Source organism: Aotus nancymaae, unplaced genomic scaffold (assembly GCF_030222135.1).
Source record: "Aotus nancymaae isolate 86718 unplaced genomic scaffold, 86718_ANA_hifiasm-v0.15.2.pri h1tg000022l_1, whole genome shotgun sequence".
NCBI classification, from domain to species: domain Eukaryota; kingdom Metazoa; phylum Chordata; class Mammalia; order Primates; family Aotidae; genus Aotus; species Aotus nancymaae.
Window position 1 is genome coordinate 36,663,807 of NW_026988435.1, and position 21,790 is coordinate 36,685,596.

At 45.6% G+C, this 21,790-nt stretch overlaps 1 protein-coding gene across 2 annotated transcripts; it reads right to left on the reverse strand.

Moving 5' to 3' along the window:
- Nucleotides 1–13,955: 13,955 nt before the first annotated feature.
- On the reverse strand, nucleotides 13,956–19,394 carry DNAJC28 (DnaJ heat shock protein family (Hsp40) member C28). Of its 2 annotated transcripts, none has more exons than XM_012446202.3 (2): nucleotides 19,304–19,394; nucleotides 13,956–17,514 (listed from the first exon to the last, which is right to left on the reverse strand). In XM_012446202.3, exon 2 carries the CDS (start codon nucleotides 17,481–17,483, stop codon nucleotides 16,329–16,331), a length of 1,155 nt encoding a protein of 384 aa, XP_012301625.3. In that variant the 5' UTR covers nucleotides 17,484–17,514; nucleotides 19,304–19,394; the 3' UTR covers nucleotides 13,956–16,328. The 2 variants fall into 2 exon arrangements, with proteins under 2 accessions (XP_012301625.3, XP_021525127.2); XM_021669452.2 differs by lacking the exon at nucleotides 19,304–19,394 and adding an exon at nucleotides 18,732–18,981.
- Nucleotides 19,395–21,790: the final 2,396 nt, after the last annotated feature.

A 21,790-nucleotide genomic window follows, 5' to 3' on the forward strand; every position in this document is an offset into this window, starting at 1 on the left:
GCCGGTGAGGCGGGGCCAGGAGCCGTGCGCACCGCAGCGACCAATCGGAGCGCAGCAAGTGTCCGGCCGGGGGCGGGGCGGGGCACGAGGGGGCGGGGAGAGGGCGTTGGCTGGGTGCGGCGGGGCGCCGGGCGCCCCTCAGGGACCAATCGGCGTGCAGCAAGTGGCCGGCCGGAGGCAGGGCGGGCTCCGAGGGGCGGGATGGGGACCGCTCCTCTGCGGGCCTCTGGGAGCCGGGATCCAGACCCCGCTACCTACTGTTCGGAGCAGGGTAGGACAGGCCCCTCCCGTCCCCCGCGGGTGGGCGGCCGCCGCCGGGCTCCCAGTGCTGCGTTTTTGCCCGAGGACTTAAAGTGCAGTACCGTGGATCACGTACGGAAGAACGGGTCTCTCTCCCCTCGCCTATGACTGATCGGCCTTGTCTGCGAGCTGCCCAGAGTCGGGAAGGTGCTCCGGGAGGGTTCTCGGGAACGGAGGGTCTTTAGAGATGCCTTTTTCTAATCCCCTTAATTCAGAAATGGAGACCCAGAAAGTTGAAGTTAGTCAACCAGGGCTACCCAGCGAGGGCTGGTTACCCGAGGTTATCAGCACAATAAAACTAGTCTTCTTGATTTCCCTCGGCACTCTCCCGTCTGTTCACCCAGATTTTTGTCTTTCTTATAGTCAGATCCGTTTCAGCCTTTTGGATTTTCAGCATAACTTTAACAGCCTTTGGAAGCCCCGTCTAGATTTCCTACAGAAATGCCTATAACCATTTAGTTGTTTGAGGGGAAATCAAGGTTTGTTTTTTGGGTGGTCTGTTTGTTTGGAGACAGGATCTTGTTCTGTTGTCTAGGCTGGAGTTCAGTGGCGTGATCTTGGCTCACTGCAGTCTCTACCTCCCAGGCTCAATAGATCCTCCCACCTCAGCCTTCCGAGTAGCTGAGATCACAGGGGCACACCACCATGCTTGGCTAATTTTTTTATTTTTAGTAGAGACGAGATTTCACCAGGCTGATCTCGATCTCCTAACCTCAGGTGATCCACCCGCTTCCGCCTCCCAAAATGCTGGGATTACAGGCATGAGCCACCGTGCCCAGCCAAGTAGAGGTATTATCAATGGAAATCTAAAAAGCATTTTCCCTGAGGTATAATGAAGTAAAAGGTTTTGTATCATGGAATTATCACAAAAAATGCCATCCATCCTGGATAATGTTCTCCTATAGCCCTTCTACATGTGCTAGCATCTAGGTGTGCTGAATAAGTTACTTTCAATAAATATGTGCTGAATAAGTTACTTTTGAAATATGTCAGGCCGGGCGCGGTGGCTCATGCCTATAATCCCAGCACTTTGAGAGGCTGAGGCGTGTGGATCACGAGGTCAAGAGATCGAGACCATACTGGTCAACATGGTGAAACCCCATCTCAACTAAAAATACAAAAAAAATTAGCTGTGCGTGGTGGCGCACGCCTGTAGTCCCAGCTACTTGGGAGGCTGAGGCAGGAGAATTGCTTGAACCCAGGAGGCGGAGGTTGCGGTGAGCCGAGATCGCGCCATTGCACTCCAGCCTGAGTAACAAAAGCGAAACTCCCGTCTCAAAAAAAAGAAAAAAAAAAAAGGAAGAAAGAAATATGTCACAGTGCTGGCATTCCACCAGAAGAGAAGATACAGAGGGAACACTCCTCTCTTTAGGAACATTTTGAGGCCAGGTTAGGTGGCTCACGCCTGTAATCCCAGCACTTTAGGAGGCTGAGACAGGCAGATCACCTGAGGTCAGGAGTTCAAGACCAGCCTGAGGAACATGGAGTAACCCTGTCTCTACTAAAAATACAAAATTAGCTGGGCGTGGTGCTGGATGCCTGTAATCTTAGCTACTTGGGAGGCTGAGGCGGGAGAATCACTTGAACCTGGGAGTTGGAGGTTGTGATGAGCTGAGATCCTGCCATTGCACTCCAGCCTGGGCAACAAGAGTGAAACTCCATCACAAAAAAAAAAAAAAAAAAACCTTTTGAAGGGGGTAAGGGTGGCAAGTACCATTTTTGCTTTCATTCTGCTGGTAAAAGCTTAGTCATTTTTTATTTGCAATAGCTTTGAATAAGTAAACAAAAAAAAACTTAGTCATTTGACTACACAAAATTGCAAAGAAGCCTGGAAAATGGGGTTTCAGAACTTGGGAAGGAAGACTAGATATTAGAGGACAATTAGATTTCAAATCTCATCACTTTTTTGGGGGGGGCGGGGACTGTCCCAAAGGGCAGCAACTGGGAAAATCAGCAGTTGGACTTGGCCACACACTCCAGCTTGTCCTTCTTCTTGTTGCCATAAGAGTCAGAGGAACTCTTGGTGGCACTGATGAGCTCTTCTGCCAGGCACTCAGCAGTGGTCTTGATGTTCCGGAAGGCAGCCTCAACAAGTGAGGCGCTACATATGGGGCACTGAGCTTTGTGGAATCGTTTGGCGACATACCGCACAGCACTGTGAGTCACGTACTTGGCATACTTCTTCTTCACTGCAGTGTAATCTTGCAGGGAAATGTTATTCATCTGCACATCATTGGTGTTCCACTTCCCAAAGGAGTTGATGTCAGGGGTCTCTGCCATTGCTGGTGCTGCTGACTCCCACTCAGTGATCCTGAGGGTGCAGCCCGAGTGTCTCTGTAGCCCAGCATGGACCACATGCTGCCCTGGCACACACAGGCCATCTCATACTAATATTTTAAGGTTTCCCAGGATTTTTTTAAAGCTTTGTTACAAAATAATATCTGTATGAAAATGATTACCTCCATATATGAAGGAAGACTTTACTGTTCACCTAACTTTGGGATACACATGCTTTACGTTGCTTTTTTAGTAGTGGAGACTTATGCTAATGCAGCTTGTCTGAAGTCATTTTCTACTGCTATAACAGAATAACACAGAAAAGGTAATTTATAAACAATAGTGTTTTATTTGGTTCACCTTTCTGTAGGCTGAAAACTCTAAGGGCATGGTGCTAGCATCTTGTGAGGACTTTCATGCTGTGTTATTCCATGGTAGAAAACAAGACAGACAGGGACCAACAAGCATACAAGACAGACAAGAAAATCAGGCTGAAGCTATCCCTTTAGCAAGAGCCCAATCCCAAAATAACAAACCCACTCCCACAATAACAGCATTAATTCATTCATGAGGATGGAGCCCTCATGACCCAATCACCTCTTAAAAGTTCTACCTCTCAACACTATTACAATAGTAATTAAGTTTCAAACACAACCCTGGCATGGTGGCTCACACCTGTAATCCCAGCACTTTGGGAGGCCGAGGCAGGCGGATCATTTGATGTCAGGAGTTCGAGACCAGCCTGGCCAACATGGTAAAACCCCATCTCTTAAAAAAAAAGTTTCAAACACATGAACATTCTGGGGACAAATTCAAACCACAGCACAATTTGCTTCTCTCAGTCTATAAACCTCTATTCCCCAAAAAGTCAAACAAGTATTTAGTTGTGCTTTCAAAATATGGACATTTGGCAGAGCACAGTGGCTCACACCTGGAATCCCAGCATTTGGGGAGCCCAAGGCAGGTGGATCGCCTGAGGTCAGGAGTTCAAGACCAGCCTGGCCAACATGGTGAAACCGTGTCTCTACTAAAAAGAGAAAAAAAAAATTAGCTGGCCATGGTGGTGCGTGCCTGTAATCCCAACTACTCAGGAGGCTAAGGCAGGAGAATCACTTGAATCCAAGAGGCAGAGGTTGCAGTGAGCCAAAATCATGCCACTGCACTCCAGCCTGGGCTACAGAACAAGAGTGTGTCTCAAAAAAAAAGAAAAAAAAAAGGGGCATTTGAAAGATATTGGGATTAAGCTGCTGATGTCAACATTTCACTGTCAGAATTCCAAATGTACTGATTTAAGTCTTTCGTAGAATTGTAAATCAGCCTTTAAAAAAACCACACATTTTCTGATTCAGTTGGTATTCCACCATGTAGCTACTGAAGCATATGTTTTGTTAAATTCTTGTTACCTAAGCACTTCAGAGAGGCTAGATTCTGGAGTCATTGTGACTTCAGGACCATTTTCAGGTTTGGGCCAGGACAGGTTCTGAAAGATCGACTTCACCTAAAACTAGACAGAGAAAATGCAGTCCAGTTGGTACAAGTCTATTGAGAGAAGGAACAATCCAGGCTGTCGTTTATGCTACACCCCATGGGTTCTAGATTGTTCTCTCTCAGGGCTGCTTCATGAACTTACTCTGATAGAGTGGTATTCACTTCCATCTTTTGAGTGTACAAGCCAAATGTGTACCATGGGAACTATCTGAAAGCCCAAAACATGTTGCATAAACAGGTACTTCCCAAAACACTGTCTCTCTTTCTCCACATGCTTATCTGGTTGTATAACAAAAAGACTTCATCTGAATAACTCTTAGGCAGCTATTAGAACTGTTGTATTTTGATAAAGGCGTCTTGAGACTAAGGTCATACTTCCTGTGGGTCTGAAATGGACTCTCTCCTGAAAGGATGGATATTCAATGTCAGTCATTTAGGAGAAAAGACTGATCTTTAGATGGGAAACAAGAAACCAAAGCCTGGAAAGTAACTTGACTCCAGCAGGAGAGGAAGCACTTCTTTCCACATCTACACTCTGAAGACAGTAGATACATTTGTCAGTTGGTCTCTTTCAGTTATAAGTAACAGAAAACATCTCAAACTGGCTTAAATAATGAGGAGGATTCTGTGGCTCATGGAACTGGAGGATCAGAGGTATCGTGGGTGTTATGGTTTGAATGATTATGTCTCCTGAAAACTCTTATGTTGGAGTACTATATTAGTCCATTTTCACACTGCTATAAAAATATTACCTGAGACTGGGTAATGTATAAACAAAAGAGGTTTAATTGACTCACAGTTGCACAGGGCTATGAAAGCCTTAGGAAACTTACAATCATGGTAGAAGGCGAAGGGGTAGCAGATACCTTCTTCACAAGATGGCAGGAGAGAGAGTGCCTGCAGGGGAAACTGCCGCTTTTAAAACCATCAGATCTTGTGAGAACTCCTTCACTATCACAAGAACAGAATGGGGAAAACTGCCCCCATGATCCAATCACCTCCCACCAGGTACCTCACTCAACACGTGAGGATTACAGTCTCCTGTGGAGATGAGATTCAGATGGGGACACACAGCCAAACCATTTCAGATACAAAAAAATAGAAAGAATGTGTAACGGCCTAGTATTTGGTAGAACAACAGGGTGACTATAGTCAATAGTAATTTAATTGTACATTTTATAATGAAAAGAGTATAATTAGATTGTAATACAAAGGATAAATGCTTGAGGGTATGGATACTTCATTTTCCATTATGGGATTACTCTTTATTGCATGCCTATATCAAAGTATCTCATGTACTTCATCAGTTAAATACACCAACTACATACCTGCACAATTTTTTAAGAAATTAAAAATAAATAATTCCCATGTTAAAATTCTAACCCCCAAGGTGATGGTATTAGGAGGTGATTAGGTCATAAGGATGATACCCTCATGAATGGGATTAGTGCCCTTATAAAAGAGACTCCAGGGCACGGTGGCTCACGCCTATAATCCCAGCACTTTGGGAGGCTGAGGTGGGCGGATCAGGAGGTCAAGAGATCAAGATCATCCTGGTCAACATGGTGAAACCCCATCTCTACTAAAAAATGCAAAAATTAGCTGGGCATAGTGGCGCGTGCCTGTAATCCCAGCTACTTGGGAAGCTGAGGCAGGAGAATTGCTTGAACCCAGGAGGCGGAGGTTGTGGTGAGCCGAGATCGCACCATTGCACTCCAACCTGGGCAACAAGAGTGAAACTCCATCTCAAAAAAATAAATAAATAAATAAATAAAAATAAAAGAGGCTCCAGTGGCTCATGCCTGTAATCCCAGCACTTTAGGAGGCCAAGGCCAGGGGATCACGAGTTCAGGAGATCAAGACTATCCAGGCCAACATGATGAAACCCCGTCTCAACTGAAAATACAAAAAAAATTAGCTGGGCGTGGCAGCACAGGCCTGTAGTCCTGGCTACTTGGGAGGCTGAGACAGAAGAATTGCTTGAACCCAGGAGGTGGAGATTGTAGTGAGCTGAGATCGCACCACCACACTACAGCCTGGGTGACAGTGTGAGACTCGGTCTCAAAAAAAAAAAAAAAAAAAAAGAGGCTCCAGGCATGGTGGCTTATGCCTGTAATCCTAGCACTTTGGAAGGCCAAAGTGGGTGTATCACTTGAGGTCAGGAGTTTGAGACCAGTCTGGCGAATATGGTAAAGCCCCATCTGTACTAAAAATGTAAAAATTAGCCACCACCAGACACAGTGGCTCACGCCTGTAATCCCAGCACTTTGGGAGGCCAAGGAGTGTGGATTACCTGAGGTGAGGAGTTCGAGACCAGCCTAGCCAACATAGTGAAACCCTATCTCTACTAAAAATACAAAACATTAGCCAAGGGTGGTGGCGGGCACCTGTAATCTCAGCTACTTGGGAGATTGAGGCAGGAGAATTACTTGAACCCAGAAGGCAGATGATGCAGTGAGCTGAGATCACACCATTGCACTCCAGCCTGGGTGACAGCGTGAGACTCCACCTCAAAAAAAAAGAAAAAAGTAGCGGGGCATGGTGACAGGTACCTATAATCCCAGCTACTCAGGAGGCTGAGGCAGGAGAATCACTTGAACCTAGGGGTTCATCTCAAGTGAGTTGAGATGGTGCTACTTCACTCCAGCCTGGGCAAAAAAGCAAAACTCATCTCAAATAAAGAAATAAATAAGACTCCAGAGAGACCCTCATCCCTTCCACTATGTGAGGTTACAGTAAAAAGATGGCTAGCTATGAACTAGGAAGTAGACCTGCACCTGACACTGAATATGCCAGCATCTTGACCTTGGACTTTCCAGCCTCCAGAATGGCAAGAAATAAATTTCTCTTGTTTATAAGCTACCCAGTTTATGGCACTTTGTTACAGCAGACCAAATGGACTGAGACAATGGACTTCAAGGCAGCATGACCCATGGGCTCACCAATGTCATTTCATCTTTCATCTCTGCTGTGTTGTCCACAGAACTTTCTTCCTACAGCTGCCTCCCATTCCGATTGCCAGAAGCTGTTGGATCTACAGCCTTCCCTGACTGATCCAGCAGAGTTGTCCACTGACTGGACTACCCATGAGCCAATTCCTAAACCTGGCTAAACGCCAAGCAGTGATTGCTTTAGGTTACCTAAACCATCTCTGATGCCTGATGTCAAGTTTTGTCTTCTAAGTATCTTATAATGCCCCTTAGTTATCTTGAAATGGAATTCCTGGAAAATGTAACCTACCTGTGCATATAATTTTTTAAATCTAAGTATTCTAATACCCTAAGTATAAGAGAAGTAGAAAATAAATAATTTACAATTTTTTTTTTTTTTTTTTTTTTTTGAGACGGAGTTTCACTCTTGTTACCCAGGCTGGAGTGCAATGGCACGATCTCGGCTCACCGCAACCTCCATCTCCTGGGTTCAGGCAATTCTCCTGCCTCAGCCTCCTGAGTAGCTGGGATTACAGGCATGCGCCACCATGCCCAGCTAATTTTTTGTATTAGTAGAGACGGGGTTTCACCATGCTGACCAGGATGGTCTCGATCTCTTGACCTCGTGATCCACCCGCCTCGGCCTCCCAAAGTGCTGGGATTACAGGCTTGAGCCACCGCGCCCGGCCTATAATTTACAATTTTAATGATGCTTTAATATGTAAGTGATCAGGCAGGATTACGCTAGAGGACATAATGACGGAGTCAAATTCTTGTATCTACTTGAATAAGTTTGGGTTTAAGGGAAGTAAGAAATTAGAGGTGAGGGAAGGCTGGGCATGGTGGTTCATGCCTGTAATCCCAACAGTTTGGGACACAGAGGTGGGAGGATCATTTGAGCCCAGGAGTTTGAGACCAGTCTGGGCAACATTGTAGGATCCTGTCTCTACAAAAAAAATTTTTTTGGCTAGGCATGGTGGGTCACACCTGTAATCCCAGCACTTTGGGAGGCCAAGGAAGGCAGATCACCTGAGGTCAGGAGTTCAAGACCAACCTGGCCAACATGGCTAAACCCCATCTCTACTAAAAATACAAAAATTAGCCAGGTGTGGTGGCAGGTGCCTGTAATCCCAGGCATTTGGGAGGCTGAGGCAGGAGAATCACTTGAACCCAGGAGGCAGAAGTTGCAGTGAGCCAAAATCACACACTCCACTCCAGCCTGGGCAACAGAGTGAAACTCTGTTTCCAAAAAAAAGAAAAAAAAAATTGTTTTTAATTAGCTGGGTATGGTGGCTTAACCCTGTAGTCTCTCCCAGCTACTCAAGAGGCTGAAATGAGAGGATCACTTGAGTCCAGGAGTTTAAGACTAGTCTGGGAAACATTGTGGAACCCTATCTCTACCAAAAAAAAAAAAAATTTTTTTTAATTTCTTTCTTTTAATGATGGGGTTTCACCATGTTTGTCAGGCTGGTCTTGAAATCCCGACCTCAGGTGATCTGCCCACCTTGGCCTCCAAAGTGCTTGGATTACAGGCTTGAGCCACCACGCCTGGCCCCCACAACATTTTTTTAATTAGCTAGGCATGGTGGCTCAAGCCTGTAGTCCCAGCTACTCGGGAGGCTGAGGTCGGGGGATCACTTGAACCTGGGAGGTAGAGTCTTCAGTAAGCCATAATTGTGCCATTGCACTCCAGCCTGGGTGATAGAGTGAGAACTTGTTTAAAAAAAAAAAAGTACAGGAAAAATGAAAGTGCTGCGATACAGGTGGAAACATAGTTTTAAAATAGTAATGACACAACAGACCTATATGATTTAATAAAAGAAAACTTCAGGGCCGGGCGCGGTGGCTCACGCCTGTAATCCCAGCCCTTTGGGAGGTCGAGGCGGGCGGATCATGAGGTCAAGTGATCGAGACCACCCTGACCAACATGGTGAAACTCTGACTCTGCTAAAAAATACAAAAAAATTAGCCAGGCATGGCAGTGCTGCCTGTAGTCCCAGCTACTCGGGAGGCTGAGACAGGAGAATTGCTTGAAACCGGAAAACGGAAGTTGCAGTGAGCCGGGATCGTGCCATTGCACTCCAGCCTGGTGATAGAGAGAGACTGTCTCAAAAAAAAAAAAAAAAAAAAAATGAAAACTTCACTTAAATAGACATACATATGGGGAAAATGGGAAGTATGATACTCTCTCGAATGAATCAGGCCTTTTTTCTTTTTTTGAGACAAGGTCTCACTATATTGCCCAGGCTGGTCTCAAACTCCTGGGCTCAAGCAATCCTTCCACTTTGGCCTCCCAAAGTGCTGAGTGTACAAGCATGAGCCACTGTATCTGGCTGATTGAGCACTTTTTATAAGCATCATGTTAAAATAATCATCTATGTTATAATACAGGAAAAGATGGTGTTGAAATATCACACGTATTCCATGTCAGGGATACATTAAGAGACCAATGTTTAAAAAGCTGATGTGGATGGCTGGGCACGGTGGCTCATGCCTGTAATCCCAACACTTTGGGAGGTCAAGGCATGCAGATCACTTGAGTTCAGAAGTTCAAGACCAGCCTGGCCAACGTGGTGAAACCTCGTCTCTAATAAAAATAGAAAAATTAGGCCGGGAGTGGTGGCTCACACCTGTAATCCTAGCACTTTGGGAGGCCACGGCAGGTGGATCATGAGGTCAAGAGATTGAGCCCATCCTGGCATGGCCAATGTGTTGAAACCCCGTCTCTACTAAAAATACAAAAATTAGCTGGGCGTGGTGGTGTACGCCTGCAGTCCCAGCTACTCGGAGGCTGAGGCAGGAGAATCACTTGAACCTAGGAGGCAGAAGTTGCAGTGAGCCAAGATCACGCCACTGCACTCCAGCCCAGCGACATAGCAAGACTCCGTCTCAAAAAAAAAAAAAAAAAAAAAAAAAAAAATTAGCCAGGGGTGGTGGCAGATGCCTGTAATCACAGTTATTCAGGAGGCTGAGGCAAGAGAATCACTTGAATCCAGGAGTCAGAGGTTGCAGTGAGAGGAGATCACGCCATCGCACTCCAGCCTGGGTGGCAAGAGTGAAACTCTGTCTCAAAAATAAATAATTAAAGTAAAAAGGCTGATATGGAGACAAATACTTCAATGGGTGGCAGGGAACAGAGGATGAGTCAGCAAAAGATACAGTAATATGAGAAGTCATACAGATGTTATGTAGAAGGCAGCTGGGGACAGTATAAGGTAAGATGAAAAGACAATAAGTGACTCCAAAATTAATAAATCACTCCCAGCACTTTGGGAGGCTGAGGTAGGAGGACTGCTCAAGCCCAGGCATTCAAGACCAACCTTGGCAACATAGAGAGATCCCATCTCTACTTTTTTCCAAGATGAAGTCTTGTTCTGTTGTCCAGGCTAGAGTGCCGTGGTGCAGTCTCAGCTCACTGCAAACTCTGCCTCCCGGGTTCAAGTGATTTTCCTGCCTCAGCCTCCTGAGTAGCTGAGACTACAGGTGCACTCCTCCATGCCCAGCTAATTTTTAATTTTACTAGAGATAGGGTTTCACCATGTTGGCCAGGGTGGTCACGAACTCCTAACTTCAGGTGATCCGCCTGCCTTGGCCTCCCACAGTGCTGGGATTACAGGTGTGAGCCACCGTGCCTGGCCAAAAATTTTAAAAAATTAGCCAGGCATGGTGGTGCATGACTGTGGTCCCAGCTACTAAGGAGGCTGAGGTGGGAGGATCACTTCAGCCTGGGAGGTCAAGTGAGCGATGATCATGCCACTGCACTCCAGCCTGGGTGACTGGACAATACATCTAAAAAAAAAAAAATCATTTCAACATGTAATTTTTACAATACAGACTATCACTAGAAAGGTATACTAGAAAGGTAGCACATATGAAATATTTTTAAAACAATGCATTATTGATAAAATCAGTGAGATCACTGAGTTCCATGTATGTCTACTGTATTCATTATCTCTTGCTGTTTAGCAAATTATCCCAAAACTTAGCAACTTAAAACAGCAAACCTTTACTTATTAGATCCCACTGTTTCTAAGGGTCAGGAGTCTGGGAGCAGCTTAGGTGGGTTTTTCTGGCTTAGATTCTCTCATAAGCTAGCAGTCAAGCTGTCAGCTAGGGCTGTGGTCATCTGAAGGCTTACAGACGGCGCTGGGGCTCTGCTTCCACTAAAGCCACTCACATGGCTGTTGGCTGGAGGCATGAGTTTCCTGCCACATAGGCCGCTCCACAGGGCTGCCTCCAAACTGGAAACTGGCTTCACCCAGAGTAAGTGATCCAAGCCGGTGAGAAAGAAGGAAGCTTCTAGCTTCAGAAGCGCCACGCCATTACTTCTGCTGTATTTTGTTGGTCACAAAAATGAACCCTGATACAATGAGAGGGCAATACACAAAAACATGAATACTAGAAGGTGGGGATCATTGGGGGTTATCCTGGAGGCTCGCTGCCACGCTAATTGAGTAATTTTTGGTTCTAAATTAAAAAGAATAAATTCCAGCACCTTGGGAAGCCAAGGCAGGCAGATCATTTGAGCTCAGGAGTCCGAGATCAGCCCAGGCAACATGGTCAAACCCTGTTTCTACAAAAAAGACAAAAATCGGGCCGGGCACGGTCGGTTGCTCATGCCTCTACTCCCAGCACTTTAGAAGGCTGAGGCGGGCAGATCAATTAAGGTCAGAAGTTCAAGACCAAACTGGCCAACATGGTGAAAACCTGACTCCACTAAAAATACAGAAGCTTAGAAGGGCAACCGAGCATGGTGGCTTACACCTGTAATCCCAGTAATTTAGGAGGCTGAGGTAGGCAGATCACAAGGTCAGGAGTTCGAGACCAGCTTGGCCAATATGGTGAAATGCTGTCTCTACTAAAAATACAAAAATTAGCCGGGTGTGCCCCTGTAGTTCCAGCTACTCAGGAAACTGAAGCAGTAGCATCGCTTCAACCCAGGAGGTGGAGAGTGCAGTGAGCCAAGTCGTGCCACTGCACTCCCAGCCTGGGCATCAGAGGGAGACTCCATCTCAAAAAAAAAAAAAAAAAAAAAAAAAAGGCTGGCTGCAGTGGCGCTTTGGGAGGTCCAGGCAGGCAGATCACGAGATCAAGAGATCGAGATCGAGATCATCCTGACCAACATGATGAAACCTCATCTATACTAAAAATACAAAAACTAGCTGGGCATGGTGGTGCGCGCCTGTAGTCCTAGCTACTCGGGAGGCTGAGGCAGGAGAATTGCTTGAACCTGGGAGGCACAGGTTGCAGTGAGCTGAAATTGCACCACTTCACTCCAGCTTGGTGACACAGCAAGACTCCATCTCAAGAAAAAAAAAATAGAAGGGCATGGTGGCGCACGTCTGTAATCTCAGCTACTTGGGAGGCTGAGGCTGGAGAATCACTTGGAGCCAGGAGGCAAAGGTTGCAGTGAGCCGAGATACTTTAATGAGACAGGGTCTCTCTCTGTCACCCAGGCTGGAGTCCAGTGGCATGATCACAGCTCACTGTAGCCTCAACCTTCTGGGCTCAAGTAACTCTCCCACCTCAGCCTCCCAAGTAGCTGGGACTACAGGCTTGTGCCATCACGCCTGGCTAATTTTTGTAGAAATGGGGTTTCACCACATTGCCCAGGTTGGTCTCAAACTCCTTGGCTCAAGGGATCCTCCCCACTTGACTTCCCAAAGTGTTGTGTTTGGATTACAGGCGTGAGCCACTGTACCTGGCCCAGGTTAGGATGCAATGGCACAATCTCAGCTCACTGCAACCTCCGCCTTCTGGGTTCAAATGATTCTCTTACCTCACCCTCCCGAGTAGCTGAGATTACAGGCGCCCGTCAGCACGCCCAGCTAATTTCTGTATTTTTACTAGAGACGGGGTTTCACCATGTTGGCCAGGCTGGTCTCAAACTCCTGACCTCGTGATCCATCTGCTTCGGCCTCCCAAAGCGCTGGGATTACAGTTGTGAGCCACTGCGCCCAGCCGGCCTGTCATCTTTCGAATGGCCCATACTAACAGTAGCATGCATCATTCATCTGGGAAAAATGTGATTCCTCGCAAGAAGCCAGACCTTTTAAGTTGGTCTGGGGAGGAAAGAAAATCCCTAATTTTCTTGAATATGCTCAGGAATGGGCACGTGACCTGGGTTCTGCCAATGAGATTTGTCCTTGGGAGACGAGGTTTCAGAATGAGTGATGGGAGACAATGTGTTGGTTCATCATAGAGGTTCTACTTTACTGGTACAGGAAGGTGGTGGCAGCTCAGGAGAGTGAGGCAGGAGAATTGCTTGAACCTAGGAGGCATGGGAGGCAGAGGTTGCAGTGAGCCAAGATTGTGCCACTGGGACGCAGTGGTGTGATCATTGCTCACTGCAGCTTTGACCTCCTGGGCTCAAGCAATTCTCCTACCTCAGGCTCCCAAGTAGCTGGGACTACAGGCTGTGCTACCACACCTAATTTTTTTTTTTTTTTTTTGGTAGAGACAGAGTTTCACCATGTTTCCCAGGTTGGTCTCAAACTCCTCGGCTTAAGTAATCCTCCTGCCTCAGCCTCTCAAAATGTAGGGATTACAGGCATGAGCCACGGTGCCTGGCCAATCAAAAAGATTTTTTTTTTTTTTTTGAGAGGGAGTTTTGCTCTTGTTGCCCAGACTAGAGTGCAATGACTCATTCTCGGCTCACCGCAACCGCCACCTCCTGGGTTCAAGCGATTCTCTTGTCTCAGCCTTCTAGGTAGCTGGGATTACGGTCATGTGCCACCACATCTGGCTAATTTTTTCTATTTTTAGTAGAGACGGGGTTTCACCATGTTGGCCAGGAAGGTCTCAATCTCTTGATCTCATGATCCACCCGCCTCAGCCTCCCAAAGTGCTGGGATTACAGGCGTGAGCCACTGTGCCCAGCCAAAAAGATTTTTAAAAAATATTTACTGAGGTGGCTAGCCCAAAATATTATTATTACCATTACAACAAATGGCCATTGAATAATCATTACAATAACTTTATTAACATAGACAACATTTATGAACATAAAGTGCACTGTGCAGAAATGAAGAATTTACTGCCATTTTCTGGTAAACTTCTCATTGACCAATATTAAAAATGGTTTTGTTCATCTATGTTGCTGTAATGCAGTTAGGCCTCTTACATCTAATTCCCACCTTTTTTTTTCCTCTGAGATGGAGTCTCACTTTTGTTGCCCAGGCTGGAGTGCAGTGGCACGATCTTGGCTCACTGCAACCTCTGCCTCCCGGGTTCAAGCAATTCTCCTGCCTCAGCCTCCCAAGGCGGCCGCCACCATGCCCAGCTGATTTTTATATTTTTAGTAGATGGGGTTTCACCATATTAGTCAGGCTGGTCTAAAACTCCTGACCTTCTGATCCGCCCACCTCAGCTTCCCAACGTGCTAGAATTACAGGCGTGAGCCACCGTGACTGGCCTATTTCCCACATTTAACAAGAGTCACAAAATTACTGCCTTCTGAAATGTTTTTGGAACTATAGCTCTTATTATTAAGCTACATGTCATACTGTTCACTTTTATTTACAGTGATACTATCATTGTAGAAGCCAAATGACAACTCATTAAATAAAATAATCACGTATTATGCCAATTAATGTTGCAGCATCTAAGCGGAAAGGCCCAAAATTTCCTTTTTTTTTTAAGATGGAGTTTCACCATGTTGGTCAGGCTGGTCTTGAACTCCCAACCTCAGGTGATCCACCCGCCTTGGCCTCCAAAGTGCTTGGATTACAGGCGTGAGCCACCACACCCGGCCCAAAATTTCCTTTTGAAGGTGTAGTTTTATTTGTTGTTTTAACTCTCACATGTTTTACAAAATAACACATTCTTCCAAAATGCAGGTAGTGAGTACCTGGATTAAAGAAGGAAACACACCAGCTCCTATGACCACACTCCACATTCTTCTAGTTGCCAATTCTGTGTGACAAAAGCAATCATCCAAACCTAAAAAAGTCAGATTTTCTGAAAGTGGATGAGACACAACTATCTCATAAGTATCAACCTCAGCATTTGCCAAAGATGCAGATGCATGTAATTCAGATATCTTGTTTTTGTGTATTAAAGGGTCCCTAAGACAGGAAACTGGGTCCATAAGGCAGTAAGTTAGAATTGTCATATGGCTGTAAAGCCACTGGGGAATCTGAATCAAGAGGACACAGGAGGCTTAGGGTAGATTTATGGAAATCTAACATTTCAATCTCTGATAAAAGAAGAAGCTAGAAGTGAAATCTTACATTGCTACTGACCCCAAGGATTTTTATCACCTCCTAAAAAGTGAGAAATACACTCATACTTTTTTTAAAAAAGTGGACACTGGGCCAGGCACAGTGGCTCATGCCTATAATCCCAGCACTTTGGGAGGCTAAGGTGGGTGGATCGCCTGAGGTCAGGAGTTTGAGACCAGCCTGGCCAAATTGGTGAAACCCTGTCTCTACTAAAAAAATATAAAAATTAGCTGGGCATGGTAGGGGAGCACCTCTAATCTCAACTACTTGGGAGGCTGAGGCAGGAGAATTCCTTGAACCCAGGAGGTGGATGTTGCAGTGAGCTGAGATCATGCCATTGAACTCCAGCCTGGGTGGCAAAGTGGACACTGGGGTTTATTTCTAGAATTACTAAATCAACTAGCTTCACTGATTTCCGCAGCCAAGAAGCCATCAAGTTAGACAGGAAAAAGTAGAACCTAGATGTTTGGTGTTTTTCATTGAGTACCCACAGAGAAGGCTCTCATAAAAAGAAAAGTGCAGTAATTTCAGTAGGCTAATTTTCTGATCTTAATATTTCCACCGATATGGAGGGTGTCCCAAAAGTCTTGGAACAGTTTTGAGCCTTAATAAGCTCAGGAGTATAAATACAGCAAACTTGTTAAAAAAAAAAAATACATCATTTGGAGGTTTAATTAGTTAAATTTCATTACACTTCAGTTTTGCGACTTTTGATAACATATTTTTCCGTTTCTATGTTAAGTACCTACGTTTGAAAATGGCAACAATAACTGCTTTTAAGTTAGTTATTACAGCTCAAAACTGCACTAACACTTTCAGAATACATGTGTGATTCCTAAGTCAGAAAACTGATCCTCGCCCATTTCACTGGATGACTGACATTTAAACACTGGAATGGACTTCTTTAGAAGTTTTAGTCCTTTTCTTTTCTTGCTACGTCCTCAAGACAAACCTGATAGGTTTCTCACTCACAAGTCATTGGGTATGTGATTAGTTTTGTGAAAAGTACAATGGCACAGTTCTTAAATTCTTATATTATAGCATAAACCTCATTTTCCATGTTGGTGTCAGTGGAACTAAGAATTATTTATGATAGTAAATATCAAAATGATCATATTTTAATAAATTTCCATAAATTCATCCAGTTTAAAAAACCTTTTTTAATTCCAGGCATTTTCTCTCCTTCTCCTTGATCAATGTTATTTGAGTTTCCATCTGTGACTTCTTTTGTTTTTATAAGGGTCTCATATATTTTCTGGGCTCTGATAATTTCTTTCTGAGCATCAAAATGGACTTTTTGCCTGGTCAGGATGGGAACAATTAAATTAAAATCATTAATTCGCTTGTTTAATTTTCTGATGTTTTCTTGAAACTGCTCACAAACATGGTTCCATTGTTGCTGTTCAGTTGGTGTCATTGGATTCCCAAGTTTTTTCCTAGACACTAAAATTGCCTCTCTGAGTTGCTCAATAGTGTCATTTATTTCCTTTTGCATTAGGATCCATTCTGGTTGGTATCCATTATCGATCAATATTCGGTTCAGGTTGTGAGTCATGGGATCAATATAAGAACAGTCAGAAAACTTTTTCAGAGGTTTTCCTTTCCCACTGAGATTGTCAAAGTCTCCTTTTGCCATGGATTCTTGAATGAGGTCCTCCACTAAACGCTCTATAGCTTGAGTTATCTTTTGTTCTTTGCTCTGTCTTATATTTTTAACAGTTACACTATCAGGAAAATACTGGCTTTGTAGTTTCTGCTTTTGATACTCCATCACTTGTTCAGTAGCACGGTCTGCCCTAAATTGCCTGTATTGCTTCTCTCGTTGACTTGGCGTCCCAAAACCAATACCTTCAAAACTTAAATAATGCCGGTGTTGGGGTGTTTTATATTTGAATTTTTCTGCTTCTTCTTCTTCATCTTCATTCTGTCTGGCATTTGTTTGTTCTATCACATGTGAAAGGACCTTTCTATAAGCTTCTTCAATTCTTATAAATGTTGCAGAATCAGCAGTATTAGAGCTACTGTCAGGATGATACTGCTTGGCAAGCTTACGAAAAGATTCCCTGACGTCATCTGCAGAGCATCCTTCCTCCACATTCAGCAGCCTATAATATTCTCTGATCTTCTTTTTAGATTTATGGGTTGACATCATTCTATTTCTAATGATACCAATATAAGGAAGCATTTTCACTCGATTAGGAATCACTGTAGCCTTTATCAGGTGAGATCTTAAGATCTGAGCCATCATCACATACACTGTGTTCATTATTGTACTCAGAGTTCTTCCTAGAAATGATCTATAAAATGACAACAAATATAGGTTGAACAAAGTTGTGTTATCAGCTAATTTTTTATTTTCAGCAATAAGGTATAAGTTAGGGCATGAATTCACAAGTACAGCAATAGGTAGTTCTTTCTAATGCTGCTGTTAACAATTCTTTTTACTTTTTTTTTTTAAGACAGTGTCTTGCTCTGTTGCCCATGCTGGAGTGCAGTGGCACAATCACAACTCACTGCAGCCTCGACCTCCTGGGCTCAAGTGATCCTCCCACCTCTGCCTCCCCTGTAGCTGGGACTACAGGTGTGTACCACCACACCTGGCTAATTTTTGTACTTTTGTAGGGATGGCATTTCATCATGTTGTCCACACTGGTCTTCAACTCCTGAGCTCAAATGATCTGCCAGCCTCTGCCTCCCAAAGTGCTGGGATTATAGGGTTGAGCCCCTGTGCCTGGCCGAATTTTTTTTTTTTTTTTAGATGGAGTCCCACTCTGTTGCCCAGGCTGGAATGCAATGGCACAATCTCGGCTCACTGCAACCTCCACCTCCTAGGTTCAAGCGATTCTCCTGGCTCAGCCTCCCAAGTAGCTGGGATTACAGGTGCATGACACCAACCCTGGCTAATTTTTGTATATTTAGTACAGATGGGGTTTCATCACGTTGGCCAGGCTGGTCTCGAACTCCTAAGGTGATCTGCCCACCTCAGCCTCCCAAAGTGCTGGGATTACAGGCCTGAGCTACCGCACCTGCCCAGATGCATTCTTATAGCTATATTTCACTGATGTTGGCAGAAAAATGGAAGCTGATGAAGTTTAGTGTTAACATATTGTGGGACCAGGCACAGTGGCACACACCTGTAATCCCAGCACTTCAGGAAGCCGAGGTGGGTGGATCACCTGAGGTCAGGAGTACGACATCAGCCTGGTAAACAAGGCGAAACCCTGTCTCTACTAAACATATAAAAATTAACTGGGTGCTTGCAGTCCCACATATTTTACAAGTGGAAAGTTCTTAGAGGTCATCTAATCCAATCTTCTCATTTAATGAGAAAACGTAGCTCCGGAAGGGTAAGCAATTTAGCCAAGTCCCGTAAAAAGCTGTAAGCAGGTAGGGGTGGGCACAGAAAAAGGAGGCTTGCTTAACTCTCTATACCTCCAGTCGGTTATAAACTGCACGGCGTCTGCACCCTCTCAAGGAGTCTTCTCATAAGAAGACTTATGGACAAGGTACATACCTGATCTGATACCGGATTGAATAGAATCAAGTGTCCAAAAGACTTTAAGCTCCATAGCTCGCTAGGAAGGAGCCGCCAGAGGCCAGGAAAACCATGATGAACAGTGAGGCCTCCCAACACGTTTGCTGTTATTGCAATAACATGGTCTCGAAGAGGAGGAAGACTTGTATGTACACTGACAACGGCCAAAAAATATTGGAAGTGGCTTAATTGGAAGTGGGATATATAAAGCTAAAACGGAGAACCTGAGACCCCCTATTTTCTGGACAATCGGGCCAACGGCTTTGAGAGCTGGCTGCAAAGGTGGTTATCATAGCAGGGAGGTCGGTCGGTCCGGTCCTGCCCCGCCCCCTCCTCACCTGCGCAGTCCAGGGGTAGGGGTTCCGCGGCTCCCGCCCTCATGCCGCGCCTCTGCGCATGCGTGCACGGTCCGCCCGTCACGCCGGGTGTCTGTACCGCGGCCCCCAGCCGGTGTCTCCGCCGAGATAATAACATCTGCCACTTTACACTGAGGGGCCCCGGGGGTACAGAAGGCAGAATCGTACCCGATTGGGACAGGCCACCCGCCTTACCAGGGAAACGGACAATCTCTGGTCTAATGAGCTTCCCCGCGGAGGTCCCAGGCAGGACACCTTGGGAGGCTTCGACCGGGCCGGGGACGACCAGCTCCACCTCCGCCTCCACCTCCGCCCCCGCCCGGAGCAGAGGTGGTCCGGCCGATTGGGATTGTGGGAGATGTAGTTCGCCAGAAGGAGCGATGTGCGCCTGCGCCTCTCGGGAGGGGCTTAGGGGGCGTCGAAAATGAGGCAAAGACCGAGTTGGTGGCGTGTGGAGCTGTGGCTCGGAAGGCGATGGTAACTTTTTTGGGGCAGGGGAAGGCAAAGCTGTTTCCCCGGAACGGGACCTGAGCAGGCTTCTTCGGGGTCACAGAAGGGGCCACCTGCGCAGATACGTAAGGCTTACAAACCTGCCCTTTTATTAATTCACCAAGTACTATTGAGGGGCTGCCGACAGGACCGAGGACAAAATCAAAATAGGGATCTTCTGGCTTCAGATTCAACCACTGACTTGGGAACTGAGCATTTCCCCTCTCTGTATAGGAAGCAAGTTTTTTAAAAATGAAAAAGAAAAGAGATAAAAAGAAAAAGGCAGAGGCTTGGGAGTTTTCAGATCTGGATTGAAAATCCTATTTCTCGGGGAGAAGGAGAATAATTAAAAAAAAAAAAAAGAAAAAGAAAATCTTGTTTCTTCTGCTTGCACCATAGGCAAGATACCTGCAAAATGAGAGTTGCCATACATAGTAAACTATAGGAAATAGTAGGGCATTGTGCTAAGTGCTTTATGTATAGTCTCATTCACTATTTTTATTTTTTTTATTTATTTTTTTTTTTGGACAGAGTCTTGTTCTGTCGCACAGGCTGGAGCGGTGACGCGATCTCGGCTCACTGCAACCTCTGACTCCCGGGTTCAAGAGATTCTCCTGCCTCAGCCTCCCAAGTAACTGGGATTACAGGCGCTCACTACTACGCCCGGCTAATTTTTTTTGTATTATTAGCGGAGACCGAGTTTGTCAAACTCTTCCTTAATTAAAGAGAGTGAAAAGGGAGTTGAGATGGCACCCAGAGAGGCAGGCATATTGTTTGTTTGTTTGAGACAGTCTTGCTCTGTTCCCCAGGCTGGAGTGCAGCGGCACGATCTCGGCTCACTGCAACCTCCGCCTCTCCAGTTCAAGTGATTCTCCTGCCTCAGCCTCCTGAGTAGCTGGGATTACAGGCGCCCACCACCATGCCCAGCTAAGCTTTGTATTTTTTAGTAGAGATGGAGTTTTGCCATGTTGGCAAAGCTGATCATGAACTCCTGATCTCAGGTGATCAGGTGATCCACCTGCCTCGGTCTCCCGAAGTGCTTAGATTACAGGCGTGAGCCACCACACCCGGCCAAGAACGGGTTTTTAAAGGTGGGGAGGCAGAAGTTATAGGCAGAGTCACAAATCAATACATGGCGGTTATACATTGGTTTGACCTAAAGAGGTGGATATCTTGAAGCAGGGGCTTACAGGTCATGGGTGTGAGGCAGGATAGGTAGTTAAAGAAGTGACCATGTCCTCGGGATGCTGCAACCATAGTGATCATACAGTCAACACAATACATCCCAGACTTGCTATTGTGGTCCAGCTCATTTAAGCAACGCTGTCTCCAGCAGGGAATGTCCCGTGTAGGGAGCACGCAGGACAGGATTTTACCTGTTCTCAGACTGACCCCTTTGCTCATTATAATGATAAAAACCACTTATCTGGGTGGAGATTTAAGATGCTAATGACAGTGGCTCGCGCCTGTAATCCCAGCATTTGGGAGGCCGAGGCGCGCGGATTGCCTGAGCTCGGGAGTTAGCTACCAACCTGGGCAACACGGTGAAACCCCGTCTCTACTGATAAAAAATAAAATAGCCGGGTGTCACGGCGTGCACCTGTAGTCCCAGCTATTTGTGAGGCTAAGGCAGGAGAACTGCTTGAACCCAGGAGGTGGAGGTTGCAGTGAGTGGAGATCTCGCCACTGCACTCCAGCCTGGGCGACAGAGTGAGACTCCATCTCAAAAAAAAAAAAGAAAGATGCTAATGAGACATGCCACATATGAACAAGCATGTACAGCTAGCTACTGCACATGTGCACGCAAAGGACCACCCAGAACATGCTTACTAGTAACATCTCTTTCTGCCTCTGTGAATAACCATGTAAGGCTCCCATAAAGGGAGGCTCCCTTGTGCTGGTCTTTCCTGTCTCATCCTTATGAGCAGCCCGCCCTGAATCCTCTCTCAGCGTGTACTGTCCATTCTACACCTCACTTTCAAAATATTTTTTCTTTGCAATAAATTGCCCTATGCTGCATCTCCTTTCTGTATGTCTCTGGATTATTAATAAATTATTTCAGGCTGGGCGTGGTAGCTCGTGCCTGTAATCTCAGCACTTTGGGAGGCCAAGGCGGGCGGATCACGAAGTCAGGAGTTCGAGACCAGCCTGGCCAGCATGGTGAAACTCTATCTCTACTAAAAATACAAAAAT